Source organism: Myotis brandtii, unplaced genomic scaffold (genome assembly GCF_000412655.1).
Source record: "Myotis brandtii unplaced genomic scaffold, ASM41265v1 scaffold278, whole genome shotgun sequence".
NCBI lineage: Eukaryota > Metazoa > Chordata > Mammalia > Chiroptera > Vespertilionidae > Myotis > Myotis brandtii.
Window position 1 is genome coordinate 1110039 of NW_005360594.1, and position 24211 is coordinate 1134249.

Sequence of the window (24211 nt, forward strand, 5' to 3'; positions counted from 1 at the left end):
CACATACATATATATATATGTATACACACACACACACAATAAAGCTTTTGGATATATTTTATGTTTTGTTTATTTTTAGTGAACTCCACTTAGCAACTACATGGCCTCACCTGACTGAAGGTATCATTGTGGATAATGATGTTTATTCGTAAGTATGTTAAGAGTTATGCATTGAGACTCAAACATTTCAGTAGAATAAATTAACTGCCAATGGTTAGCAATTTTCCTTTTTTCTTTATATCAGTTTCTGATAAGGTTGATTTTTCTATTTTTTAAATATCACTCTTAAGACTGATTAATATGTATTAAAGATATGTTTTTAAGCTGCTGACTTTGGGGATATGATCCTTAGTTCAGAGATAATGAACAATCTCAGTCTTATTCGGTTTTAGCAAAGATATATCTAATCAGTTGGGATTTAGTACATAATTCTGTTAAACTTTTCTTAGCTGATTAGAAGCATTTCATGAAGTGATTTGAAAGGATGGTCATCATCAGAAAGTGTGGAAATAATATTTGATCTTTAAATGTCATAAATAACATCCATGTCATATACTCCTTACCAATGGAAATGACTTGAAAATTACAGCAGGCATTATCTATCTAGGAAGAATGTGGAGAAAGAGGAACGCAGTTTTAGTACCCTCTCATTCCTGATGCAGAACAGGAGAAATAAGACACTTTTTCTTTTCATAATTAAAACAAATGTGTTGTATTTGCTGTTGGTGAAAATAACATGAGCTTTCTTAATCAGATAATTAAGATGGGTATAAAGAAAAAAGTAAACACTACCTAGAATCGCATTACTTATAAAACAGCCAGTTAGTATTTTTGGGTGTATCCTTTTTTTAATAATTGAGTTATAATTGACATAACATTGTATTAATTTCAGGTGTGCAACATAATGATTTGCTGTTTGAATGATAATATATATTTTTAAAATGCATACTTAGTTATTTCTTGTTCCTTTTTTATATTTCCTAATGTAATTTCATTAGATTATCAATGTGCATTGACCACTTTTTAAAAATTTTTTTGTTATTTCCTTTTGTTCTTCTTCTCCATGCACTTTGGTTTCTTAAGATTTTTTTTAACTCATCCAAATGGCCTCAGAATAATAGTAAGTTTAAGGGAAGCAAAACATATAGCTTATCCTTCTGTGTAATGCTTTTATTAGACTGCATTTTGATAAATTCATGAGTATTACAGATGATCATAATTAGGATCTTATGTTTATTGTTTTACATTTTAGTGATTTGGATCCTCTTCAGGCTCCCCATTGGTCTGTTAGAGTTCGAAAAGCTGATAATCCTCAGTGTTTGCTAGGTAAGATGTATTATCTTCCTTTCCTGAAATACCATCAGTCTGCCTGTCTTCCAGATCAGGAACACTGAACTCATTCTTTATACTTTATTTTATCTGTCCAAAAAATATTTTTTTGTTTTACATTTGTTGAAGTGCTTTGTAGATCTGCTAAATTGTCTCATATACCAAAAGGTAGTGGGTTGAATTCCTTGTCAGGGCACATACCCAGATTGCGGGTTCCATCCCTGGTCGGGGTGTGTATGGCGGAGCAGGGGGCAACTTTTTTTTTCTCTCTCTCCCTCTGTCTCTCAATCAATTATTAAAAATCTTTGCTAACAGTAGTGAATTCTTCTAGTTACTCTTGAATAGCACTAACAGAGTATTTTAGTTTTAACCAGTCACATCTCAGAATTATCTGATATTTTCTCATGATCTGAGTTTTAGTCTTAAAATGTATTTATGTCACTTCCTGGTTTTCCTCCTGTGGCATAGTCTGCATCTTCCATTCTAGTTATTGGAGCCCTTTTTGCCTTTTGCTATGCCTTCCAACCTGTTGTATATGATGGAAAGAGCATTGATTTTTACGATTTTAGCCCCTACCCACCCCCCCCACCCCCAGGTCTTCACACGCTATTGTCCATGTCCATTGACTATGCATATAAGTATATAAGTTCTTTGGCTTATCTCTTCTTGTCCCCCTCTCCACACATCAAGGTATGTCAGTCTGTTCCATGCCTCCATGCTTCTGGTCTTATTTTGTTGGTCAATTCACTCTGTTCATTAGATTCCACAAATAAGTGAGATCATGGGATATTTGTCTTTCTCAGATTGGCTCATTTCACTTAGCATAATATGCTGTCCCAAAGGGTAAGAGATCCCTCTTTTTTATAGCTGCATAGTGTTCCAATGTGTAAATGTCCCACAGCTTTTTTTATCCATTCATCTACTGATGGGCTGTTTCCAAATCTTAGCTATTATAAATAATGCTGCTATGAACATAGGGGTGCATATATTCTTTCTGATAGGTGTTTCAGGGTTTTTAAGATATATTCCCAGAAGTGGGATCACTAGGTCAAACAGAAGTTCCATTTTTAATTTTTTGAGGAAACTCCATACTCTTTTCCACAGTGGCTGCAAGAGTCTGCATTTCCACCAGCAGTGCACTAGGGTTCCTTTTCTCCACAACCTCGCCAGCACTTGTTTGTTGATTTTTTGATGATAGCCATTCTGACAGGTGTGAGGTGATATCTCATTGTGGTTTTAATTTGCATTTCTCTGATGATTAGTGACTTTGAGCATTTTTTCATATGTCTCTTGGCCATTTGTATGCCCTCTTTGGAGAAATGTCTATTCAGGTCTTCTGCCCATTTTTTAATTGGATTGTTCATCTTGCTTTTGTTGAGTTATAGGAGTTCTTTATATATTTTGGATATTAACCCCTTACCAGATGTATCACTGGCAAATATGTTCTCCCACATAGTAGGTTCCCTTTTCATTTTAAAGTTGGTTTCTTTTGCTGTGCAGAAGCTTTTTATTTTGATAGTCCCATTAGTTTATTTTCTCCTTAGTTTTCTTTTTCCCTAGGACATGTATCGGCAAAAATTCTGCTATGTGAGATGTCTGAAATTTTACTACCTATGTTTTCTTCTAAGACTTTTATGGTTTCATTCCTTACATTTAAGTCTCTTTTTTAAATATATTTTTATTGATTTCAGAGAGGAAGGGAGAGAGACAGAAACATCAATGATGAGAATCATCGATCAGCTGCCTCCTGCACGCCCCCTACTGGGGATTGAGCCGGCAACCCAGGCGCATGTGCCAAGGAATCGAACCCGGGACCCTTTAGTCTGCAGGCCGACACTCTATCCACTGAGCCAAACCAGCTAGGACTATTTAAGTCTTGTAAATTTTTTAAATTTTTATTTTTTTTAATGGATTCCGAATTCCAATAGGGTGGCAGTTAGGGAACAAAGACCACTGTATACATAGGATAATATTCTTGTTACTAGTACAGCTTAATGAGAATAGATACTCTTTGTCTTATTCAGGCACAGAGCAAGGGCTTAATATTATTAGGTACGGTTTCTTTCCTTTTATTCTAGAAGGAATTCTAAGGAAAAAAATTTACTGTCCTGGGATATGGAGAAAAAGAAAGAGCCAGGTTTCCTTTGAAATTGGATTAATTTTTGTCTTGAGTTGTAAATACTGAATGTTTTTTGAAATTTTTTTCCATATCTTAGTTAATAGCTCTGTGAAAAGGCATTTACTTTAATTTATAGGACTGATTTCTTTGTTAAGTGTCAAAAATTAATAACTTTTTTCTCTGTAGGTGATTTTGTCACTGAATTTTTTAAAGTTTGCCGTCGGAAGGAATCAACTGATGAGATTCTTGGACGATCCACATTTGAGGAAGAAGGGAGAGGTAACCTACCTTTTTTTATTAAGTTATTTTCAAATGTGAAACTCCTTTTCTTAGGTATGTTTCTAGCAACTATTTATCTATTTTCTTACTTGAATTAAGTTGGAAAAGCAAGTGTTGCTGGACTAGATAGCTAACCATTTCTCTCTAGGTTATACTATATACCCTGAGCTTAAAGCACTAAGTGCATTTAATAAGCTCTTTCCACCAAGAATGTAAGCTATTTTGAAAAGCAGGGTTTTAGAGGCTTATTTTTGAAATCCCCTGTGGAGAAGTAACTTGTGTTACACCTTTGTCAATCATACATGCATATGAAGGTAAACATGTATTAAAATTTTATAATTCTGAGACCATGTAACACTAGTAAAAGGAGTGACTAAAATATTTTATACAGTCTTCAGTTTACTCACCACTTTGATCTGCTAAGGTTGGTGATATAATTTGTATTCATTTCTCTTCTTCTAGAAATTGCTGATATAACTCACGCTTTGTCAAAGTTGACAGAGCCAGCACCGGTTCCAATTCATAAATTATCAGTTTCAAATATGGTACATACTGCAAAGAAGAAAATAAAAAAACACAGAGGTGTAGAAGAGTCACCACTGAATAATGATGTCCTCAACACTATTCTCTTGGTAAGCACTAATGTCTTTATATGTCTACATGCATATGCATTTATTCATTATATCTTCAGTCCTTTCTGTTTGGCGGGCACTGGATTGGGAATATAAAATGAGTAAAACAAAGTCCCCACATTCAGAGAGTTTTCACTGGTGTCTGGGAAAAAGGAAAGTAAACAATACTTACAATACGTGTTCCGTTTGAGAAATCTGGCAGAGGGGCTGTGAGAGCACAGCAGGGGTGCCTCGTCTCTGGGCAGTGGCAGTCAGGGAAGGCTTCACACAGAGGGACGCTTGAACTCCATCTAATTTCTTTCACAGAGAAAGCTTATATTGTAGTGAATAGTAAGAGGGCCTGGGTGTCTCCTAGGTCTAGTGTGGTGGAACAGGCCCAGCCTGGGAGCCTGACTTTGTGATTTGAACACCCATTTGACTTCAGTTTCCTCATCTGTAAATGAGGCTGATAAAACCTTGTGAGATTGTTGTGAGCGTTAAAGGACCTTCTGTTACTTTGCCTGGCATAAAATAGGCCTTTGGTCCATATTCTTCACTGTAATTGTAGTTATAATCATACTTCTGGCAATTTGTGCATTAAGACAGTTTTGGGGAAAACTTTCAAGAGTAGTACAATGAAAAGAAGACTGGTCTTGTAAACTTCAGGTTAATCTTATCACTGTCATTAATCTGAACAATACTCTTGGCCAGATTTTCAGCTTCTATGTCTCTAAGACATGGGCAGTGTTACTTAGCTCACACAGTGATATGAGAATAGGATATTGTTGGTAAATGTGCCGAGTTAGTGGGGTTGGCACACAGTAGTTCCTCTATTTCTAAAAATCTGTTGAGTACGTTCTTTAATATGTGGCAAAGTATGCATAGTAAAAGGAATTACAAGTCAACAGTACCACAGAGCCCTTGGGAGAAACAGTGATTTAAAAAAAAGGGGAGGGGGCTGAAAGTAAATTTCTGTAGAGAAGTCCCCTTCTTAAGAATGTATCCTTAGAGATGTTACTCCAGTTATATAGCTCAATTGTTATATGCACTGAATTTTTCTTTTTTAACCAATCCTACACACAGACACATAAACAAAGACCATGTGGGAAAGATACACTGGTCATTACAGGTTTAGACTGCTTCTTACTTTCTAGGAGAATCTCATAAAATGAAGTTACGTGTCTTAAATATTATACTTTTATTATTTCATATATGAAAACCTGTAGATAATATAACAACTGAATCTCATGAATATATGGGTATTTAATTTTTTTCTTTTATAGCTTTGTCTTTTTTATAATATTAACACTTAAAACTTTAATGACCAGATGAACCTGCAATCATAGTGAAGAAATTTTGGCTTTGCATTCTGTTTAGTTTACAGAACCAAGTGTTTACTATTAAGAAAAGCCTCTGATTCCTAAAATTGGCTAGTCACTAAACCTCTGTATCTTCAAAGAAAAACAGAAATAGTTTGAGATAATGAAGAACCAACTGGCCAGTCAATAAGAGCATTTTCACTGTTTTAATAGCAAAATCATTAAAAAGTCAACTAGTGCCTATATGAGTAGCAAAAATCAACAAATTAGGAAATTTGTTTGACATTGTGGTTATTTCCTTTCTCCCTAAGTTCTTATTCCCTGATGCTGCTTCTGAGAAACCATTAGATGGAACTTCTTCAATGGACAACAATCCTTTGTCAGAGAGTGAAGAATATGTAAGTCCAGTGATTAAAATGCATCAAATTTCTAAGGATTTGCTATATTTCTAGATTAGTAGAATAAGGATCTTTTTATTTTAAAAATCACCTTAGGAAAACATAAGGGGCGATCAAGGCCTCCACTCAGAAAATGATCTGCTATAGGACATTGACGTATTTTCAGAGCAAGAACTTTTCTGGTAACAATGGGAAAAAATAACATAAAATACTCTGCATGATTGTGTGATTTCCCTCATTTTAGACTTTTTGTAAATAATAAAATTTGTTTTGCAGCAGATTTGTTCCTGTATTTCAAACCAGCAAGTGAGTGAAAAACTCATTAAGTAAATTTTTTATGTTTTCCTTATCCAGGTCTTTGATAAATTGAGAAATGAGAGTTTAAATGACACTTTTGTTTTTGGTTTTGACAACAAGTGTGTACTATTTTTAAGTAAAGGGTTTTTAAAAGTAACATAAAAATTGGAATACATCTTGAAGATTCCACAGAAGAAATTGAAACTTATAACTTTTACATCACCAAACTAGAGCCTCACTTTTTTAAAAAATATATTTTATTGATTTTCTTTTTTTTACAGAGAGGAGGGGAGAGGGATGGAGAGTTAGAAACATCGATGAGAGAGAAACATCGATCAGCTGCCTCCTACATACTCCCCACTGGGGGTGTGCCCGCAACAAAGGTACATGCCCTTGACCGGAATCGAACCTGGGACCCTTCAGTCTGCAGGCCGACATTCTATCCACCGAGCCAAACCAGTCAGGGCGAGCCTCACTTTTTTGATCCTTGTAGAAATCTTGAAAACATGGAACTGCCTAAGAACAATTTAGGCAATAATGTATTAAACATTGATAAAAACTAGTTTTGCTAGGATAGATTCATTTTAGTATTAAAATCTTCACCCACACAGTTTTTGAATATGCATATAAATATGTTGTTAACAAGTTTTGCTTTGTTTCTATTCTGTTAAATTTAGAATCTCTACAATCAGTTCAAATCTGCACCATCTGACAGTTTAACATACAAATTGGCTTTGTGTCTTTGTATGATCAATTTCTACCACGGAGGATTGAAAGGAGTGGCACACCTCTGGCAGGAATTTGTCCTTGAAATGCGTTTCAGATGGGAAAACGACTTTCTGATTCCAGGGTAATAATTTCAGTATCTAGTTGTATAGACAGGATTTTTTGTTTGTTGGAAGCATTTGACTTTTGAATAAATTCTCATCTAGGAATTCTGCCCTAAGAAAATGGTAAGAAACTTTGGACATGATTTATGTTCAGAGGTGTTGACTGCATTACATTTATAATAGGGGAGAAAAAGGTTGAAACAACCTAAGTGTCAAATATAAAAGAATGGCCAAATAAATTATTATATATCTCTACAATGGAAAGTTATAGATCTATTATAAGTTTTTCCCCAAGAATACCTAATAACATTGAAAATGATCCTAATATTTGTAGTAAAGTAGAATATAGTATTGCATATACTGAGCATTTTCAATTATGCTGATGTATATGTAATACTAGAGGCCCGGTGCACGAAATTCTTGCACGGGGGTGGGTGTATCCCTTAGCCTGGCTTGCACCCTCTCCAATCTGGGACATCCCTCTCACAATCCGGGACTGCTGGCTCCTAACCGCTCGCCTGCCTGCCAACCTGAGTGCTCCTAACCGCTTCTGCCTGCCAGCCTGATTGACGCCTAACTGCTCCCCTGCCAGCCCAATCACCCCCACTGCCCTCCCCTGCCGGTCTGGTTGTCCCAACTGCCCTCCCCTGCCGGCCTGGTCTCACCCCCAACTGCCCTCCCCTGCAGGCCTGGTCGCCCCTAACTGCCCTCCCCTGCAGGCCTGGTCGCTCCCAACTGCCCTCCCTTGCTGGTCTGGTTGCCCTCAACTGCCCTCCCCTGCTGGCCTGTTTGCCCCCAACTGCCCTCTCCTGCCAGCCTGATCACCCACAACTGCCCTCCCCTGCCGGCCATCTTGTGACAGCCATTTTGTGGCGGCTATCTTGTGATAACATCACGCGAGAGTATGGCGCGAGGGCATGACGCCACCTAGGCTTTTATTATATAGGATTGTACAGCAAACTAAATGGAAAGAAATACAGCCAAATGTCAACAGTAGTTTTCCCAGGTGTGAAATCATATTTTTATTTTGTTTTTTCTACATTTGTACATTTTCTAAATTACATGTAGTAAACATGTTTTTTATAGTTGGAGGGAAAACATCTCTAGAGTTCATAAGTTCAGATATTAAACATTACCTGTGAATTTTTGTGTGTGTATAGTTTATATTGACATTTCACTTAGTCACATAGGAGAGTTTAGTTAGCATAAATGTTGATTACTGTGCATCTACCCTTCCTAAGGGAGGAGACTCATGATATGAGTTATATAAAATGGTGACTAATCCAAAAATGTTTACTCTTGTGTCATTTGCCAGTTTCTGGTTAGCTGATTACTGGGAACTTAGTAGTTTAGAATTAGAGGCACTCCAGGCAAAAGAGAAGTGGAGATTGATGGTTTTTATATTGAGAATTCACTATAGTAATAGAGAACTAAAAAAGATAGTCTAATCTATTTTGTATGGTGTGAAATACTGTATGCCAGCTACTACCTGGGGTGGATTTAGAGACTTTTTATTTTAAGTTTCTATTAGCTTGAGTGCTATCACTACTTTACTCTTAAGCTTTGAAATATCTGTTATACTTGCTATTGGTGATTTGTGTACTAGGAGGATAAAATAAATTCTGATCTTTTAATCTTATTTGCCCTGTCTCTGTTTCTAGTTTTAATTTCTTATCAATATGGCTAAAATTTGTGGTAGTATAAAAACTATGCATATCTGAAGCAATTTTACTAAAACTAATCTTTCTTTTCCCACTGCTTTATTTGATAGATTAGCAAGTGGCCCCCCAGATCTAAGATGCTGTTTATTACATCAGAAACTACAGGTAAAGATTTTTCAGTGACAGTATTTAATGTGATCTTGAGTCAGTTGGAGCTTATTTCTGATGCTAAATTTAAGTATGGATTATAGGCCATTCTTTTTGTGCTGCTGTAGGTTACTTAAAATCACTGTCATTCACAACAAGGTGTAGGGGAAAGGATGGAGAATGAAAATTAAATATTCAAGCAGTGGATTGATTTTTATTTTACTGTAATGAATTCAAATATATGTATTTCTGTTTTCTTAAGATGTTAAATTGTTGTATTGAAAGAAAGAAGGCACGTGATGAGAAGAGAAAGACAAGTATTTCAGATAATGTGACTAATACATATCCAGGGGATGCTGGAAGACCTGGAGACCAGCTGGGGCCAGACAATCTAAAAGATATGGACAAGGAAAAGGGAGAGGTGGGAAAATCTTGGGATTCTTGGAGTGATAGCGAAGAAGAATTTTTTGAATGCCTAAGTGATACTGAAGAATTTAAGGGAAATGGACAAGAGAGTGGCAAAAAAGGAGGACTTAAGGAGATGGCAAATTTAAAGCCAGAAGGACGACTCAATCAGCATGGGAAACTTACACTGCTGCATAATGGAGAGCCTCTCTACATTCCAGTAACCCAGGTAGGGCGTGCACTGGCACATTAAGTTCTAATTTTTAAAAAATATGTTGTTTATATAACTTCATTCTAGTAGACGATTGCTTTGGATAGGGGCACTTCTTTAAACAGTCTATGTTCAGAGACCTAAGATGTGAAATCCAAATAATAAACTATTGGGGCTTTTAGGTCTACCATTTCTCAAATTGAGAAATGTTTTGAAATTTAAGTAGATAGTAGCTCATTATGTAGAAGGTGATATATTATTTCTTAAACTGAGTAGTGAGTACTCAGGTGTTTAAAAAAAAATCCAAAAATATGGAGGGGAAAGAAAAGTAGGAATCCTTTAATTTGAGGCCATTTTACACCATTAGTAAGTAGAACAGCAATAACTCAACATCTAAGGAAGAATAATAGTTTTTGTTGGGTGGTGGTGGTTTTAAACTATCTTTTTATTGATTTCTGTTTTAGGGAGAGAGAGAGAAACATTGATGTGTAAGAGAAATATTGATTGATTGCCTCCCACATATATCCCAACCAGGGATCAAATCCTCGCCTGGGTATGTGCCCTGACCAGAATTGAACCAGCGACCTTTTAGTGCAGGGGACAACACTCAACCAACTGAGCCACATTGGCCAGGCTGTTGGGTTATTTTTACATGAGTAATATCTGAATATGTTTTATTGTGGGAAACTCAATTTAGAAAATGTGAAAGCCACCACCCATAATTAAACTCTTATTCCTAGAAGTAACCACTATTACTAGTTTGGGTTATAAATTTCTCCTCTTAGTCTATGCATTGATATACATATGTGTGTGCACATTATACATAATTTTGTGGATATTTTTGTTTTTAAATGTGTGCATTAGTGTATAACTTTTTGTTTAACCTAATATGAAGGTTTTTCTATGTCATTACATGTAGATCTATTTTGTTTCTTTGGTGTTTGTTTTTTTTTAGTTGCTATATAATATTATATGGCATGGGAGAACCACAGTTTATTTAGCCATTTTTCTCTTAATGCACAATATATGTTATTTGCAAGTTTTTGCTATTACAGTGTTACATTATAAATTCTTATAGTTCTTTGTGTTTACATATGAGTGTTTCCCTGGGGAAGAAATTGAGAAATTGAATTGCTAGATAAACAGCAATTATATGTTATAAAATTCCTCTTCAAAAAGGCTTCCTCTATTTTACACTCCCATCAACAGTAAATATAGGAGTAAGGGAATATAATTTCCTCTCCAACTTTCCTTTCTCACTTTATTCCACTCATAATTATGTATTGAGTACCTACTGTATGCCAACCACTGTTCTAGACTTTAGGAATTTGGTAGCAAACTAGACAGTAAGGTTCTTGTCCTTGAATTACTTATATTCATATTTTACTTAAATAACTGACACACCCAAAATTTTGCCCATACAATAGGCAAAAGTAGTATCTCAGTGTTTTAGATTGTATTTCCCTGGTTTTTGATGAATCTAAGCATCTTTTAATATGTTTATTGGACATCTTTTAATATGTTTACTTGCCTACCATTTTTAAGTTGCTATCTTGTTCTTATTGATTTATGAGTCCTTCATAGTTTAGATATTAATACTGTATGTTTTCTCCTAGTCATTTAAAAATGTATATTTATTTATTTACGTATTGAATTATAAACTAATATATAAAGTACATAAATCTTAAATATACAGCTGATGAGTTATTTCGTATTTAAAAACCCATGTAACTACCACCTAGATCAAAATACAGAAAATTCCCATCATGCTAGAAAAGTGCTGATCAATAAAACTTTCGATGAAGATGAAAGTGTACATTTTCTATCTCTGCTGTCCGTAGTAGCCATTGTCCATATGTGGCTATTGAGTGCTTGAAATTTGGCTAATGCACATGAGGAACTGAATTTTTTACTTTATTTTATTTAAATTTTTATAGCAAGATTATATTGGATAGCATAGCCCAGTACTCCTCTTCAGGTAACTCTTTCTCTAATTTTTATCAATATAGGTTAGTTTTATTAGTTTTTGAACCTCATAAATAGAATCATACTTTGCTTATATCACTTTTTCATATGTAAATGGAATCATACATTGTGTACTTCTGTGTTGAGCTTTTTTAATTTAACAACCATCTATGAGATTCATCCATGTTGTGGCATGTATTGGTATGTGTGTGTGTTTATTACTTTGTAGTATTTTATGAATATGCCATAATTTGCTTATCCATTCACTTATTGATGGAATTAAAGTTATTTACCATTTGAGCTATTATAAATAAACTAGAGGCCCGGTGCATGAATTCGTGCATGGGTGGGGTCAGGCCGGCCCGCCCTGATCGGGCCGATCAAGAGGGCTGGCCAGGGGGAGGGGCTGCAGACCGTTGGCTAGCCGGCCCACCCCCTGGTCAAACTCCCAGTCTAACTACTGGGTCGAGGGGATAATTTGCATATTAGCCTTTTATTATATAGGATGAATATTCTCATATGGTGAACATAGGCACTTACTTTCTTTAGGAGATATTTCTAAGAGTAAAATTGTTGAATTATATGGTAGAAATATGTTTTAGCTTTAGTAGATATTACTAAACAGTCTCCCAAAGTGTTTGAACTAACTTATACTCTCTTCAACAATGTATAATACTTTTAGTTTATTCCACATAATCCCCGACATTTGGTGTGTCAGGGGTCCCCAACACCACTCCCAGGTTGATGATTTGCCGCGACTCCAGGACTCATCATGTAGACATGCTCATGGCTATGATTTATTGCAGCAAAAGGATATAAAGCAAAATTGCAAAAGGAAATGGCACATAGGACAAAGTTCAGAGGAAATCAAGCACAAGCTTCCAAGAGTCCTCTCTCAGTGTAGTCACACGGGATGCACTTAATTCCTACAACAGCGAATTGTGACAACATTTAAATGTTGTCTACCAGGGAAACTTGTTAGAGGCTCAGTGCTCAGGGCTTTTATTGAGGCCTGGAACCCAAGCTCTATGTGTAGGCAATCTCTGCCTAGCACATACCAAAATTCCAGACTCCCAGAAGGAAAGCAGGTATGTAGCATAAACCATATTGTTTGCACAAATACTTTAGGCACAGTGAGCCATTTTAATCAGTTCTGAGTATGGTGGGGACACTACCAAAATCCAGGTTTCCAGATGCAGCCAGAGGCCAGCTTTGCAAACAGGCTTCCTGAGGATAGCACTCTAAGGCCTGCGGTGTTAACTCTTCTCTGCACACTGGATAATTTTAGTCATTTAAATGATTGCCTTTCTGTTGGGTATGTAGTAGTATCTCATGTTTTTACATTTCCCTAATGAATAATGATACTGAATACATTTTCATATATTTATTGCCCATTTGGGTATCTTCTTGGCGAAGTGCCTATTTAAGGTCTTGCCTTTTTTTTTAAATCCTCACCTAAGGATATGTTTTTATTAATTTTAGAGAGAAAGGAAGGAAGGGAGAGAGAAACATCGATGTGAGAGAGAAACATCTATCAGTTGCCTCCTTTATGCACCCCAACTGGGGATCAAATCCTCCAACCTTTTGGTGTACAGGATGATGCTCTAACCAACTGAGCCACCCGGCCAGGACAGCTTTTGCCAATTTAAAAAAAAATTAGTTGCCTTTTTTTTATTGCTTGGTAGGAATTCTTCATATATTCTGGATATGAGTCCTTAGTCATATTTATGTATTACAAGTAATTTCTCTTAATCTCTGACTTGCTTATTCACTTTTTAAATGATGCCTTTAGTTAAATGGGTATTCTTAATTTTAATAAAGTCTGATCTAACAGTATGTTTCTTATGTGGATAGTGCTTTTGTCTCCCATTTAAGAAATCTTTAACTACTTCAATGTCCTGGAGATAGTCTCATGTATTTTTCTGGAAGCTTTATTATTTTACCTATCTTGCTTATATTTGTGATCCACCTCAAACTGACTGGTATAAGGAAAAGGTTAAGATTCTCTTTTTTTCTGTTTCTACATTATTATTCAAAAGACCTATCTTTTCCCACAGAGTGGCAGTGATGTCTTTGTTGTAAATCATGTGACTGTATGTGTGTTGGTCTGTTTCTGAATTGATTATTATGTTCCGTTCGTCTCTTTGTCTGTCCTTATGCCAATAATGCACTATTTTTTTTATCACTGTGGCTTTATAATAAGTGTTTCTATTTTGTAGTATAAATCTTCTTTGTTCTTCAAAATTTTCTTAGCTGTCCTTCGCATTTTTTTATTTCTTTTGTTGTTGTTGTTTGTTTTGTAAATTTGAGAATCAGCTTGTCAGTTTCCACATGCAAAATAATCCTGCTGGAATTTTGAATCATATTGCATTGAATTTATAAATCAATTTAGAGAGAACTGAAATCTTAACAATATTGAGTTCCATGAACAAGAAATGTCTTTCCTTTTCTTTCTTTTTTTATTTATTGTTGACAATATTACAGAAGTCCCCCATAGCCCCACCCCTTTGTCCTCCCTAACCTCACTCCACACTATTGTCTGTGTCCATAAACTATGCATATATGTATGTATGTTCTTTGGTTAATATCTTCCCGTTGCCCCTACCCTTCACCCTTCACCACTCAGATCTGTCAGTCTGTTCCATGCTTCCATGCCTCTGGACCTATTTTGTTCACCAGTTTATTTTGTTCATTAAATTCCACATATACATGAGATCATGTGATATTTGCTTGCTCTGCCTGGCTTATTTTGCTTAGCATCATAATCTCCAGGTCCATCCATGCTGTCTCAAAGGGTAAGCGATCCTTCTTTCTTACAGCCGCATCATATTCCATTGAGTAAATTACCACAGCTTTTTTATCCACTCATCTACTGATGGGCACTTGGGCCGTTTCCAGATCTTAGCTATTGTAAATGACACTGCAATGAACATAGGGGTGCATACATTCTTTCTGAATAGTCTTTCGAGTTTCTTACGATATATTCCCAGAGGTGGGATTGCTGGATCAAAAGGCAGTTTCATTTTTAATTTTTTGAGAAAACTCCATACTGTTTTCCATAGTGACAGCACCAGTCTGCATTCCCACCAGTAGTGCACGAGGGTTCATTTTCTCCACATCCTCACTAGCACTTGTTTGTTGACTTATTGATGGTAGCCATTCTGGCAGGTGTGAAGTGATACCTCATTGTAGTTTTAATTTATCTCTCTCTGATGATTAGTGACATTGAACATTTTTCATATTTCTGTTGGCCATCTATCTGTATGTCCTCTTTGGAGAAGTATCTATTCAGTTCTTTTGCCCATTTTTTAATTGGATTGTTCATCTTCCTTTTGTTGAGTTGTATGAGTTCTTTGTATATTTTGGAAATTAATCCCTTATCAGATGTATCATTGGCAAATATGTTCTCCCATACAGTGGGTTCCCATCTCATTTTGTTGAGGTTTCTTTTGCTGCACATAAGCTTTTTAGTTTGATGTAGTCACATTGGTCCATTTTTCCTGTTTCTTTTTCCCGAGGTGATGATTGGTGAAAATACTACTATGTGAGATGTCTGAGATTTTACTGTCTGTGGTTTTCTTTCTTTTTTTTTTAAAGATATATATGGTTTCCCACCTTATGTTTAAATCTTTTATCCATTTTGAGTTTATTATTGTGTATGGTGTAAGTTAGTGGTCCAGTTTCATTTCTTTGCATATATCTGCCCAATTTTCCTAAAACCAGTATTGAAGAGACGGTCTTTACTCTATTGTATGTTCTTGCCTCCTTTGTCAAATATTAATTGACCATAATGGCATGGGTCAATTTCTGGGGTCTCTTTTCTGTTACATTGGTCTATAGCCTGATCTTGTGCCAGTACCAGGATGTTTTTATTACAATGGCTTAGTAGTAGAGTTTGATATCCAGTATTGGGATACCTCCAACTTTGTCCTTCTTTCTCTAGATTGCTGTGGCTATTTGGGTATTTTTTGGTTCCATATAAATGTTTGGAATATTTGTTCTAGATCTGTGAAATATGCTGTTGGTATTTTAATAGGGATTACATTGAATCTTTTGATTGTTTTAAGGAGTAAGGACATTTTAATGATGTAAATTCTTCCAATCCATGAACATGGTATATGCTTCCATTTGTTTATATCTTCCTCTATCTCTTTTTTCAATGTCCTGTAGTTTTCTGAGTAAGGGTTTTTTACCTCCTTGGTTAGGTTTATTCCTAGGTATCTTAGTTTGAATTGTGAATTGTTACTGTACTTCTTTCATTTCTGATTTTATTTATTTGGGCTCTCTCTTTGTTTCTTAATGAATCTGGCTAGAGGTTCATCAGTCTTGTTTATTTTGCCCAGCCAGCATGGCTCAGTGATTGAGCTTCGACCTTTGAACCAGGAGGTCACAGTTTGATTCCCAGTCAGGGCACATGCCTGAGTTATTGGGCTGGATCCCCAGTGTGGGGCATGCAGGAGACAGCCAACCAATGATTCTTTCTCATCATTGATGTTTCTGACTCTCTCTCCCTCTCTCTTCCTCTCTGAAATCAATAAAAATATTTTTTTAAGAAAAGAAAAAAAAATCTTATTTATCTTTTCAAAGAACCAGTTCTTGGTTTCTTTGATCTTTTGTACTGTTTTTGTAGTCTCTATGTCATTTATTTCTGCTCTCATCTTTATTATTTCCTTCCTTCTTACTCTGGGCTTGTTCTCACTTTCATTTTCTTTTCTTTTTTTCCTTTTTTCTTTACTTATCAGTGTTTTATAGTTTTCAACATAGAGGTTTTGCATATCTTTCATTACATATTTTTAAATCTTTGTAATTTCTTAAATGCTATAAATGGTATTCTTAAATTTAATTTTTATAAGTTTTTCCCTGATATGTAGAAAGAATTGGGTTTTTGTGTATTGAACTTGGATCCAGCAATCTTACTATATTCACTTATTACTCTCATAGTCTTTTAATTATTTGGGTTTATCTGTGAACATAATCATGTTATCTGTTTATACAGACAATTTGAGTTTTGATTTTCAAAACTTTATACTTCTAAATTTTTTTTTCTTGCCTTATTGCACTGGCTTAGGCCTCTAGTACAGTGTTGAATAGTGGATATCCTTCTCAGAAGAAAAGCATATGATAATTATCGAGGGCATCTGATATAGATATCATTTATCTTAATAAGGAAGTTGTCTTCTGTTTCTAGTTTATGAGAGCTTTATATCATCAGTAGGTATTGTATTTTATAAAATGCTATTCCTGCATATTAAGGTCATTATAAGATAATTGTGAATTTTAAGTGTGATAAATTAATAACAGAGAATCTAGTCCAAAGTAAGCACTCAATTTTTAGCTATTATTCTTCGGAGGACTTTTTGTTATAGAAGATACTAGAGGCCCAGTGCACAAATTCGTGCACAGGTGGGGCCCAGCTGGCCGACCCCAATTGGGCTAATTGGGCTGGGCTGGCCGGGGGTAGGGGCTACAGGTGGTTGGCCAGCTGGGGTAAGGGGCTGCGGGCAGTTGGTGGGCCAGCCCCGCCCCTGATTGGGGTGGGGGAGCCTACCGGGGGTGGGACACCGCACCCTGGTCGAACTCCCGGTCAAGGGGACAATTTGTCTATTAGCCTTTTATTATATAGGATAGTGGCTAGTATTGCTTCTCAAGATGCAAGGATTTACTTAAAAGTTTTTGTAACTCGTTTTCATATTCTAAAATGGGTTGATGAATTGTAATAGTCCAGTGGGATGTTGGGATGTTTGGTAATTTTAAACATGAATTCTGTTAACTTTATTATCCATGCTTATATTGTTTCTTTGCCAGGTATCTATCATTTAAGAGATTAGTTGATTTATTTGACAGGCTTTATGCTTTTTTGTTTCTATATCCTTTTAAAAATAAATGATTAATTTAGGTGTTTTATTAGTAAATTTTAGTATTAGGGCAGAATATTCAAATAACCAGATCTATGTTTTTCTTCTTTTGTTATGAAGTATGCAGTAGGTATTGAGGTCTTGTGTATAGACCTGGGTTTGGGGATCTGGTAGAACTAGATTTACATCCTGGCATCACCACTTACTAACAGTATTGCTACTAGAAGCTATGTTTTCTCTCCGAGCCCCTTTTTCTCTCTTAAAAAAAAAAAAGTTAATTTGCATCTTCTAGAATTTTATGTAATTTCAATATGCTTTTTTTGGTTTGTTTTTGGTGTAATTTTTTAGCATAATTATGATTCACATTGTTTTATGTATCAATAATCATTTATTGTTATTGCTTAGTAATATTCTATTTTATGGATATATCACAGATCATTTATTCTTTTTTTTTATGGATGTTCCAAAAATAAGAAAATTTGGGGGGGTGATGGATATATTCATTATCTTGATTGTTTCATGGGTATATTTAGCAAATGCACTCTAAATTATTGTATGCTGAGCCCTAGTCAGTGTGTCTCAGTGATAGGAGTGTGGTACTGTACAACAAAAGGTCATGGGTTCCCCTTAGCTGGTTTGGTTCAATGGATAGAGCATCGGCCTGCTGATTGAAAGGTCCCCGGTTTGATTCCCAGTCGGGGCACATGCCCAGGTTGCGGGCTCAGTTCCCAGTAGGGGGTATGCAGGAGGCAGACGATCAGTGATTCTCATCATTGATGTTTCTGTCTCTCTTTCCCTCTCCCTTCCTTTCTGAAATCAATAAAAATATATTTTAAAAAAAAAAAAAAGGTCATGGGTTCAATTCCTGGTCAGGGCACATACCTAAGCTTTGGGATCGATCCTGGTTGGGGTGCATGCAGGAGGCAACTGATGGATGTTTCTCTCTCTTCCTCTCCTTCGTGTGTCTCTCTCTCTCAAATTAATAAAAACATATCCTCGGGTTAGGATGAAAAATAAGTTAAAAGGTAAATAAATTATTGTATGTTGATTATAGTTCAAAAGAGCTGTTAAAAAAGTTAAATTGTCATCTGATGAATGATTAACAAGAAGAAAAAAGTATTTCTAGCTTGTTCTAATGTATCTTCAGTTTTAATACCTGAACTACTGTTTAGTAAACTAATATTAATACTTTAAAAGCCACTAATGGTTTATATTACTCTGGGTTGTTCCGGATTAAATCGCATATCATATTTAAAAGCATTTGGCAGCCCAGCCGATGTGGCTCAGTAATTGAGCATTAACCTATGAATGAACCAGGAGGTCACGGTTCGATTCCCCGTCAGGGCACATGCCTGGATTGCTGGCTCAGTCCCCAATGTGGGGTGTGCAGGAGGCAGCTGATCAGTGATTCTCTTTCATCATTGATGTTTCTATTTCGCTCTCCCTCTCCCTTCCTCTCTGAAATCAATAAAAATAAATTTTAAAATGAATAAAAGCATTTGGCAGGTAAATGTCCAACAAAGTTAATCTTTTATATTCTTTCTTTTTCCAAGTTTTAATTAACAGTACTCCCTGTTTCTAATGATCTAGTTGCAGATTGTCTTGATTTGATTGGATTAATAAAGAACCCAAGATAGTTGTTCTGGAAACTCAAGTTTTGTTTTTCTTCAAAAGGCTATGCTTCTCTCATTTATTTCAGATGCTTCAGTTTCCACATTTGAATTTATATTCTAAATATGAAATAATTTAGACTTATTTTTCTCTCAACATGTATCCTATGTATTATGAAATTAATTTTTAGATCTTACCTTTAGGAAATCAGGGCAATTTTTTAATCAATTTTACTTTCTTCCTTTAAAGTTAATCTTATTTTCAACCATTATATATGTGATTATATAAAATGCTTGGAATTCAAAATGATCCCAGTTAAAGCCAATATAATTTCAAACTTTAGAAGTTAGCTTAAAATGTACCATTAATCAGTTGCCCACTTCACACACACACACATACACACACACACACACACACACACACACACACACACACACAAACTATATAGGACCTTGCTTCATAAGAATTTAAACTCACACCCATAGTCCTTTCATGTAGACTAACTAAGTCAACCTAAAATTTATGGCTAAGAGAAGCTTAAAGTTGTTGCCCAATACTCCAGAGCCAGGGCTAACTAGGACAGATACCTGTGGAAATCTGTTAGAGCAAGAGTACTTAGCTAGTGGGTTGGAACAAACTAGTAGTTCTCAAAGTCAGCATCAGACAGGTGTCCTAGATGCCCTGTTGAGTTTGCTACTTGGTAGTTTTGCTACTTGATGATCTTGGGCAAGGCATTTTATCTCTGTACCTCAATTTCATCACTTGTAAAATGCTCTGACCACCTCTCAATGAGCCTATGAGATCATGCATATGAGAAAGCTTTGGGCATATTCAGAAGTTGTATATATGAAAATGTATGGTCCTCATGCTACTTGCTGCCTATATTTCTCTTGATCATGTCCTTCACTTATAGTTGGCCTGGAATTTCCACATTGGAAGGGTAGTCAGTATCCTTTCAACATCTCCTTCCTTCCCACCCATCCTGTGATTTCAGGGCTAGCTCCCTTTTATAGAAGGAAGGCAGGCCTCTTCTCTTGAGATTCATATAATTTTTTAATTTGACTGAGGCATTTTGGTACCATAGAGAAAGTAGAGTATGAAGCTTTTACCACCCTAAGTATTTTATCTCTAAGTGGTAGCATTTATTAAGCGTGTGCCAGGATTTATTCTTCACAGCAGTGCGACATTGAATGCTTGAGTGATTGTCCAAGGTCATAGAGCTGGGATTCATACACAAGGGCAGACTCTTAACCCCACTGTCATGTTGTTTTTCCAATTACTACTCAACCTTCAGTATCAGTGTGAGACTAAAAGTGATGCATGTTCATTGTAGAGAAAGGAAAACAAAAACTCATAATTTTATAATCCAGAGGTAATCACTGTTAAAGCAGTTCCTTCCCATTTTTCCTATATCAAACCATTTCCCTCTTACTGTATATCCATATTCTTTCCACTTTTTACACTTTATAAATAGTGCTGTAGTGATATTACTAGAACTGGAATTACTGCATCAGAGGACATGATTATAAGTGCTTGCCATGTATTGGTTGCCAGATTGTCTGAGAAGCCAACAATAATATATTCTCGTCTGCAGTGTTTGAAAGTTTTAGGTTTGTTTAAAAAAATTAGGATGATACAAAAAAAAAAGTCATTTTCTTTTATTTGTTGCTGTGTTTTGAATGCCATAGCTTTACCATGCTTCTGTATTTATGACAGATAGTTGTGAAAATTATTTGTCCTCAAGGCAGTGGTTCTCAACTGGGGAGTGATTTTGCCCCCAGGGAAATTTGGCTATGTCTGGAAACATTTTTGTTGTTGTCAAGAGGTGGAATGGTACCACTTGTATCTAGTAGGTTGAGGCCAGAGATGCTGCTGAACACCCTGCAATGCATAGGACAGGCCCATGACAGAGAGTTACCCAGCCTAAAACGCCAGTAGTACTAAGGCTGAGAAACCCTGGTTTATAGTCAGCTCCTGAAATCTAGAAGAAATCCATTGACAAATACTCCAAACACTTCTACATCTTATTCTATTATCTAAGAATAGAAAAGTTCAGTTTTTTTCTGACTTTAACTGCAAAACAGGAGAGCTTTGTTTGGTTACTCTCTGGATTGTTGAGTTCTTAATATTGCAATAAAATCTAATGAAATCAGTTCTCAGAGAACTTTCCTAAAGCCCTTTGAAAGTTTCGTGATGTTTTCTGTCACTCTTTTAATGATTCTACAGTGTACCCTCCTTTAGATTTGCCTTAGCTTTTTTTTTGGGGGGGGGGAGCGGGGGGCTTACCACTAAAATATATAATGTCTCTGATTCCCAAAACAAAAAATCCACAACTTCTTATGGGAATTAGTAATTAGAATATCTTTTGAACCGAAACTCAAAGCAACTCCTGCAACATAAAACTTAATTTATTTGGGGGCTTTTGGTTGGGGTTCAATTCATTTGCCTTTAATTTTCATATATATCAATTTTCTTCTCTTATTAGTTACAATAAAAACCTTATAGCAACTAGTGATATCCTACATAAAAAATCTCATTGGGATGTTATTTCTGTATCATTAACAGGCAGAAAAATGTTCAGTGCACCCAAATTTCTCTGTCTTTTAGCATCAGTCCTCACCAAGGGGAACGTGATAATCTTATTTGTTGGGGTTGGAGAGACCCTGAAAGTCATATTCATTCTTGTTAATTTGGTACATTTATATGTAGGTTCCAGAAAACTTGTGAATTTCTCTGAAATTTTTTCTGTACATACCTTGGGACTACTAGAGCTGAAATAAGTGTTGTCTTTGTTCTATTTTCATAGCCCTGCTTTGTCTACACAAAGGCTGTTGCTGAGCTTTGTCCTTTTGTGCTTCACAGGAGCCAGCACCTATGACAGAAGACCTGCTAGAGGAGCAGTCGGAGGTTCTAGCTAAATTGGGCACCTCCGCGGAAGGGGCTCACCTCCGGGCACGCATGCAGAGCGCCTGTCTGCTGTCAGATATGGAGTCTTTTAAGGTGGGTCACACTGTCAGGGCTCAGGATTCTATTTTGAGTTATTCTGGGATAAAGCTGTGAAAGTCACTCAATAAAGTAGTATGAAGACCTGAATGTCCTTTTTATTAAAAGCTTTTAGTTCATTAGTAGTTAATAACATCCCGCTTCTATCCCCTAAAGGTTGTATTCAGAGTTGCTTCTTGAGTTTAAAAAAAGCAAAGAACAATCTTTGAATAATAGTTGAAAGTTGAAACTTGAATAATTTTTTATCTGCATTGGAATGTCTTCCTCCTTTGTGTGTGTTCAGCCAATATCATGCAAGGTTTTTAGGAAACCCTTAGGATTTAACATAGGTTTCTTCGTTCAACAGGCCTTTGATATTCTACTTTGTGACTTGCACTGTGATTAGATAAGTAAGAAATACAGTGTTTATTCTCAGTTACAGTCTGTTGAGGTTGTGTAAATAAGTGTGTGATGAGTTCTTTTATGAAGGCAGGTCTAAGAGGGGACTAACTCTACTGAGTGGGTCATGGCAGGTTTCTCAGATGAGTCCCCATTTAGGATGAGTAGGCATTTGCTCCCTACTCATTTTAGGCCTGTATCTAGACCATAGAGAATTCAGAGAATGATGACATTTAGCTTGCTAGCTAAAAAACCCAGGATGAAGGAAAGTCTTTATTATTATTATTACTTATTTTTAAAAGAAGAGACAAGTATATGTATATATTTTTGAAAACTAAGTGGGTAGCCCATTGGGCCACAGGGCTTCCTTTTTACTGCTGATCCCCAGAACTGTCTCCCAGACACAGACTTTCCTCCTTACTCCACTGCACCATGATGGACCCCACGCCCCCATTCCACACCCCTCCTCAGTTCTGCTCTGTGCTACAGGCCAGCCTGAGTGTGAGTTTCTCCAACATAAACACCCATGAAAACACATGGCACTTTCATCTTCCCAGCTAGCAGGTTTGTGACAGTAAAAGGAAGCCTCTTATTCCCTGCTTATTCCCCCCATATTTTCTAAAAGAAACAATCTTTAGTAAACCTCTTCAGAGCTGCCTGTTTTCCTTAGAGACAAACGATACATAAAATGTGTGAGTTATTTTGTGCTGTGAAATAAGAAAGAGAGATGTGTTGTTTTAAAACAAACAGTTGGCACAGTGAATAAATAGAAGTCAGTTGGATCCTGGCCGGTGTGGCTCAGTTGGTTGTAGCGTTGTCCCATAATCCCAAAAGGTTGCAGGTTCAATTCCTGAGAGAGTGAAAAATCATTTGGCTCTCAGGGCATGTGTTAAATCAAAAAAGTAAATAAGAGAATTGGCTTAGGGAGTGTGTGCATAGTAGGCAGTACTAGCCTGCCCAGTGGCTCTTTTGTTGTTGTTTCTTTTAATCCTCACCCGAGTTTATGTCCTTATTGATTATTTTTAGAGAGAGAGAGAAACATTGATGTGAGACAGAAACATCGATCAATCGCCTCCCGTAAGCACCCCGGCCAGGGGTGGAATCTGCAACCTAGGTATGTGCCCTGACCGGGAATTGAACCTACAACACTTTGGTGTATGGGGCGACGCTCAACCACTGAGCCACTCTGGCCCGTTACCTGACCTCTGCCTGCCTTCATATTCATCTGTCCTTGCCCTACCACAGTATCCTTGCAGAGGCAAGTACAGAATGAAATCCAAATTGGAACTGTAAAAGCTTTTCCCCATAGAAACATATCGGCTCCTGATGGTAAGGTTCTATATAATGCCTTCAACACTGCTTCAGCAAAACTAGAGTTCATTAGACTCTTTTGGATTAACCTGGGCACCTACCAACCTCTCATAACATTGTTTTAATCAGAGAATAGACTATTTCAAATAGCCTTTTTTACACATCTGTCCCTACGCAGGAATCAGGTCACATATTTAAGGAAATATGTAGTCACTCTAAAATAGATATGGTTGCCTCTCCCTTTTTGCGTAGGGGTGACTTGCTTTAGGGGCCCTTGGGAGCGTCCCCAGAGCTTTGGATGAATGCTGAGAGGGACCTGAGGTACCTACACCTTACAACCCCAGAAGCACAGGGCCTGTTCACGAGCATGCCCTTGGATGCATACCTAGAACAGTAGAACAAAGACAAGCCAGAGCTGAAGTGCGCCTTGACCTTCTCCTGGTAGCGGTTTGTTTAGCCTGGTATTGGAAGAACAACCAGAG

General features: G+C 36.5%; 1 protein-coding gene across 5 annotated transcripts in view; it reads left to right on the forward strand.

Moving 5' to 3' along the window:
* The window catches only part of RAB3GAP1 (RAB3 GTPase activating protein subunit 1 (catalytic)), an 88293-nt gene that overhangs the window by 48855 nt on the left and 15227 nt on the right, over positions 1-24211 (forward strand). For all 5 annotated transcript variants that reach the window (XR_001362603.1, XM_005868871.2, XM_005868872.2 and 2 more), the window contains exons 10-18: positions 80-148; positions 1253-1326; positions 3635-3727; positions 4190-4359; positions 5969-6055; positions 7030-7202; positions 8954-9008; positions 9253-9624; positions 21900-22037. Coding sequence is in view for 4 of the 5 variants with exons in the window: in XM_005868871.2 (XP_005868933.1) it covers positions 80-148; positions 1253-1326; positions 3635-3727; positions 4190-4359; positions 5969-6055; positions 7030-7202; positions 8954-9008; positions 9253-9624; positions 21900-22037 (1231 nt within the window). In the remaining variant the exon portion in view is untranslated. The remainder of the gene's footprint in view (positions 1-79; positions 149-1252; positions 1327-3634; positions 3728-4189; positions 4360-5968; positions 6056-7029; positions 7203-8953; positions 9009-9252; positions 9625-21899; positions 22038-24211) is intronic.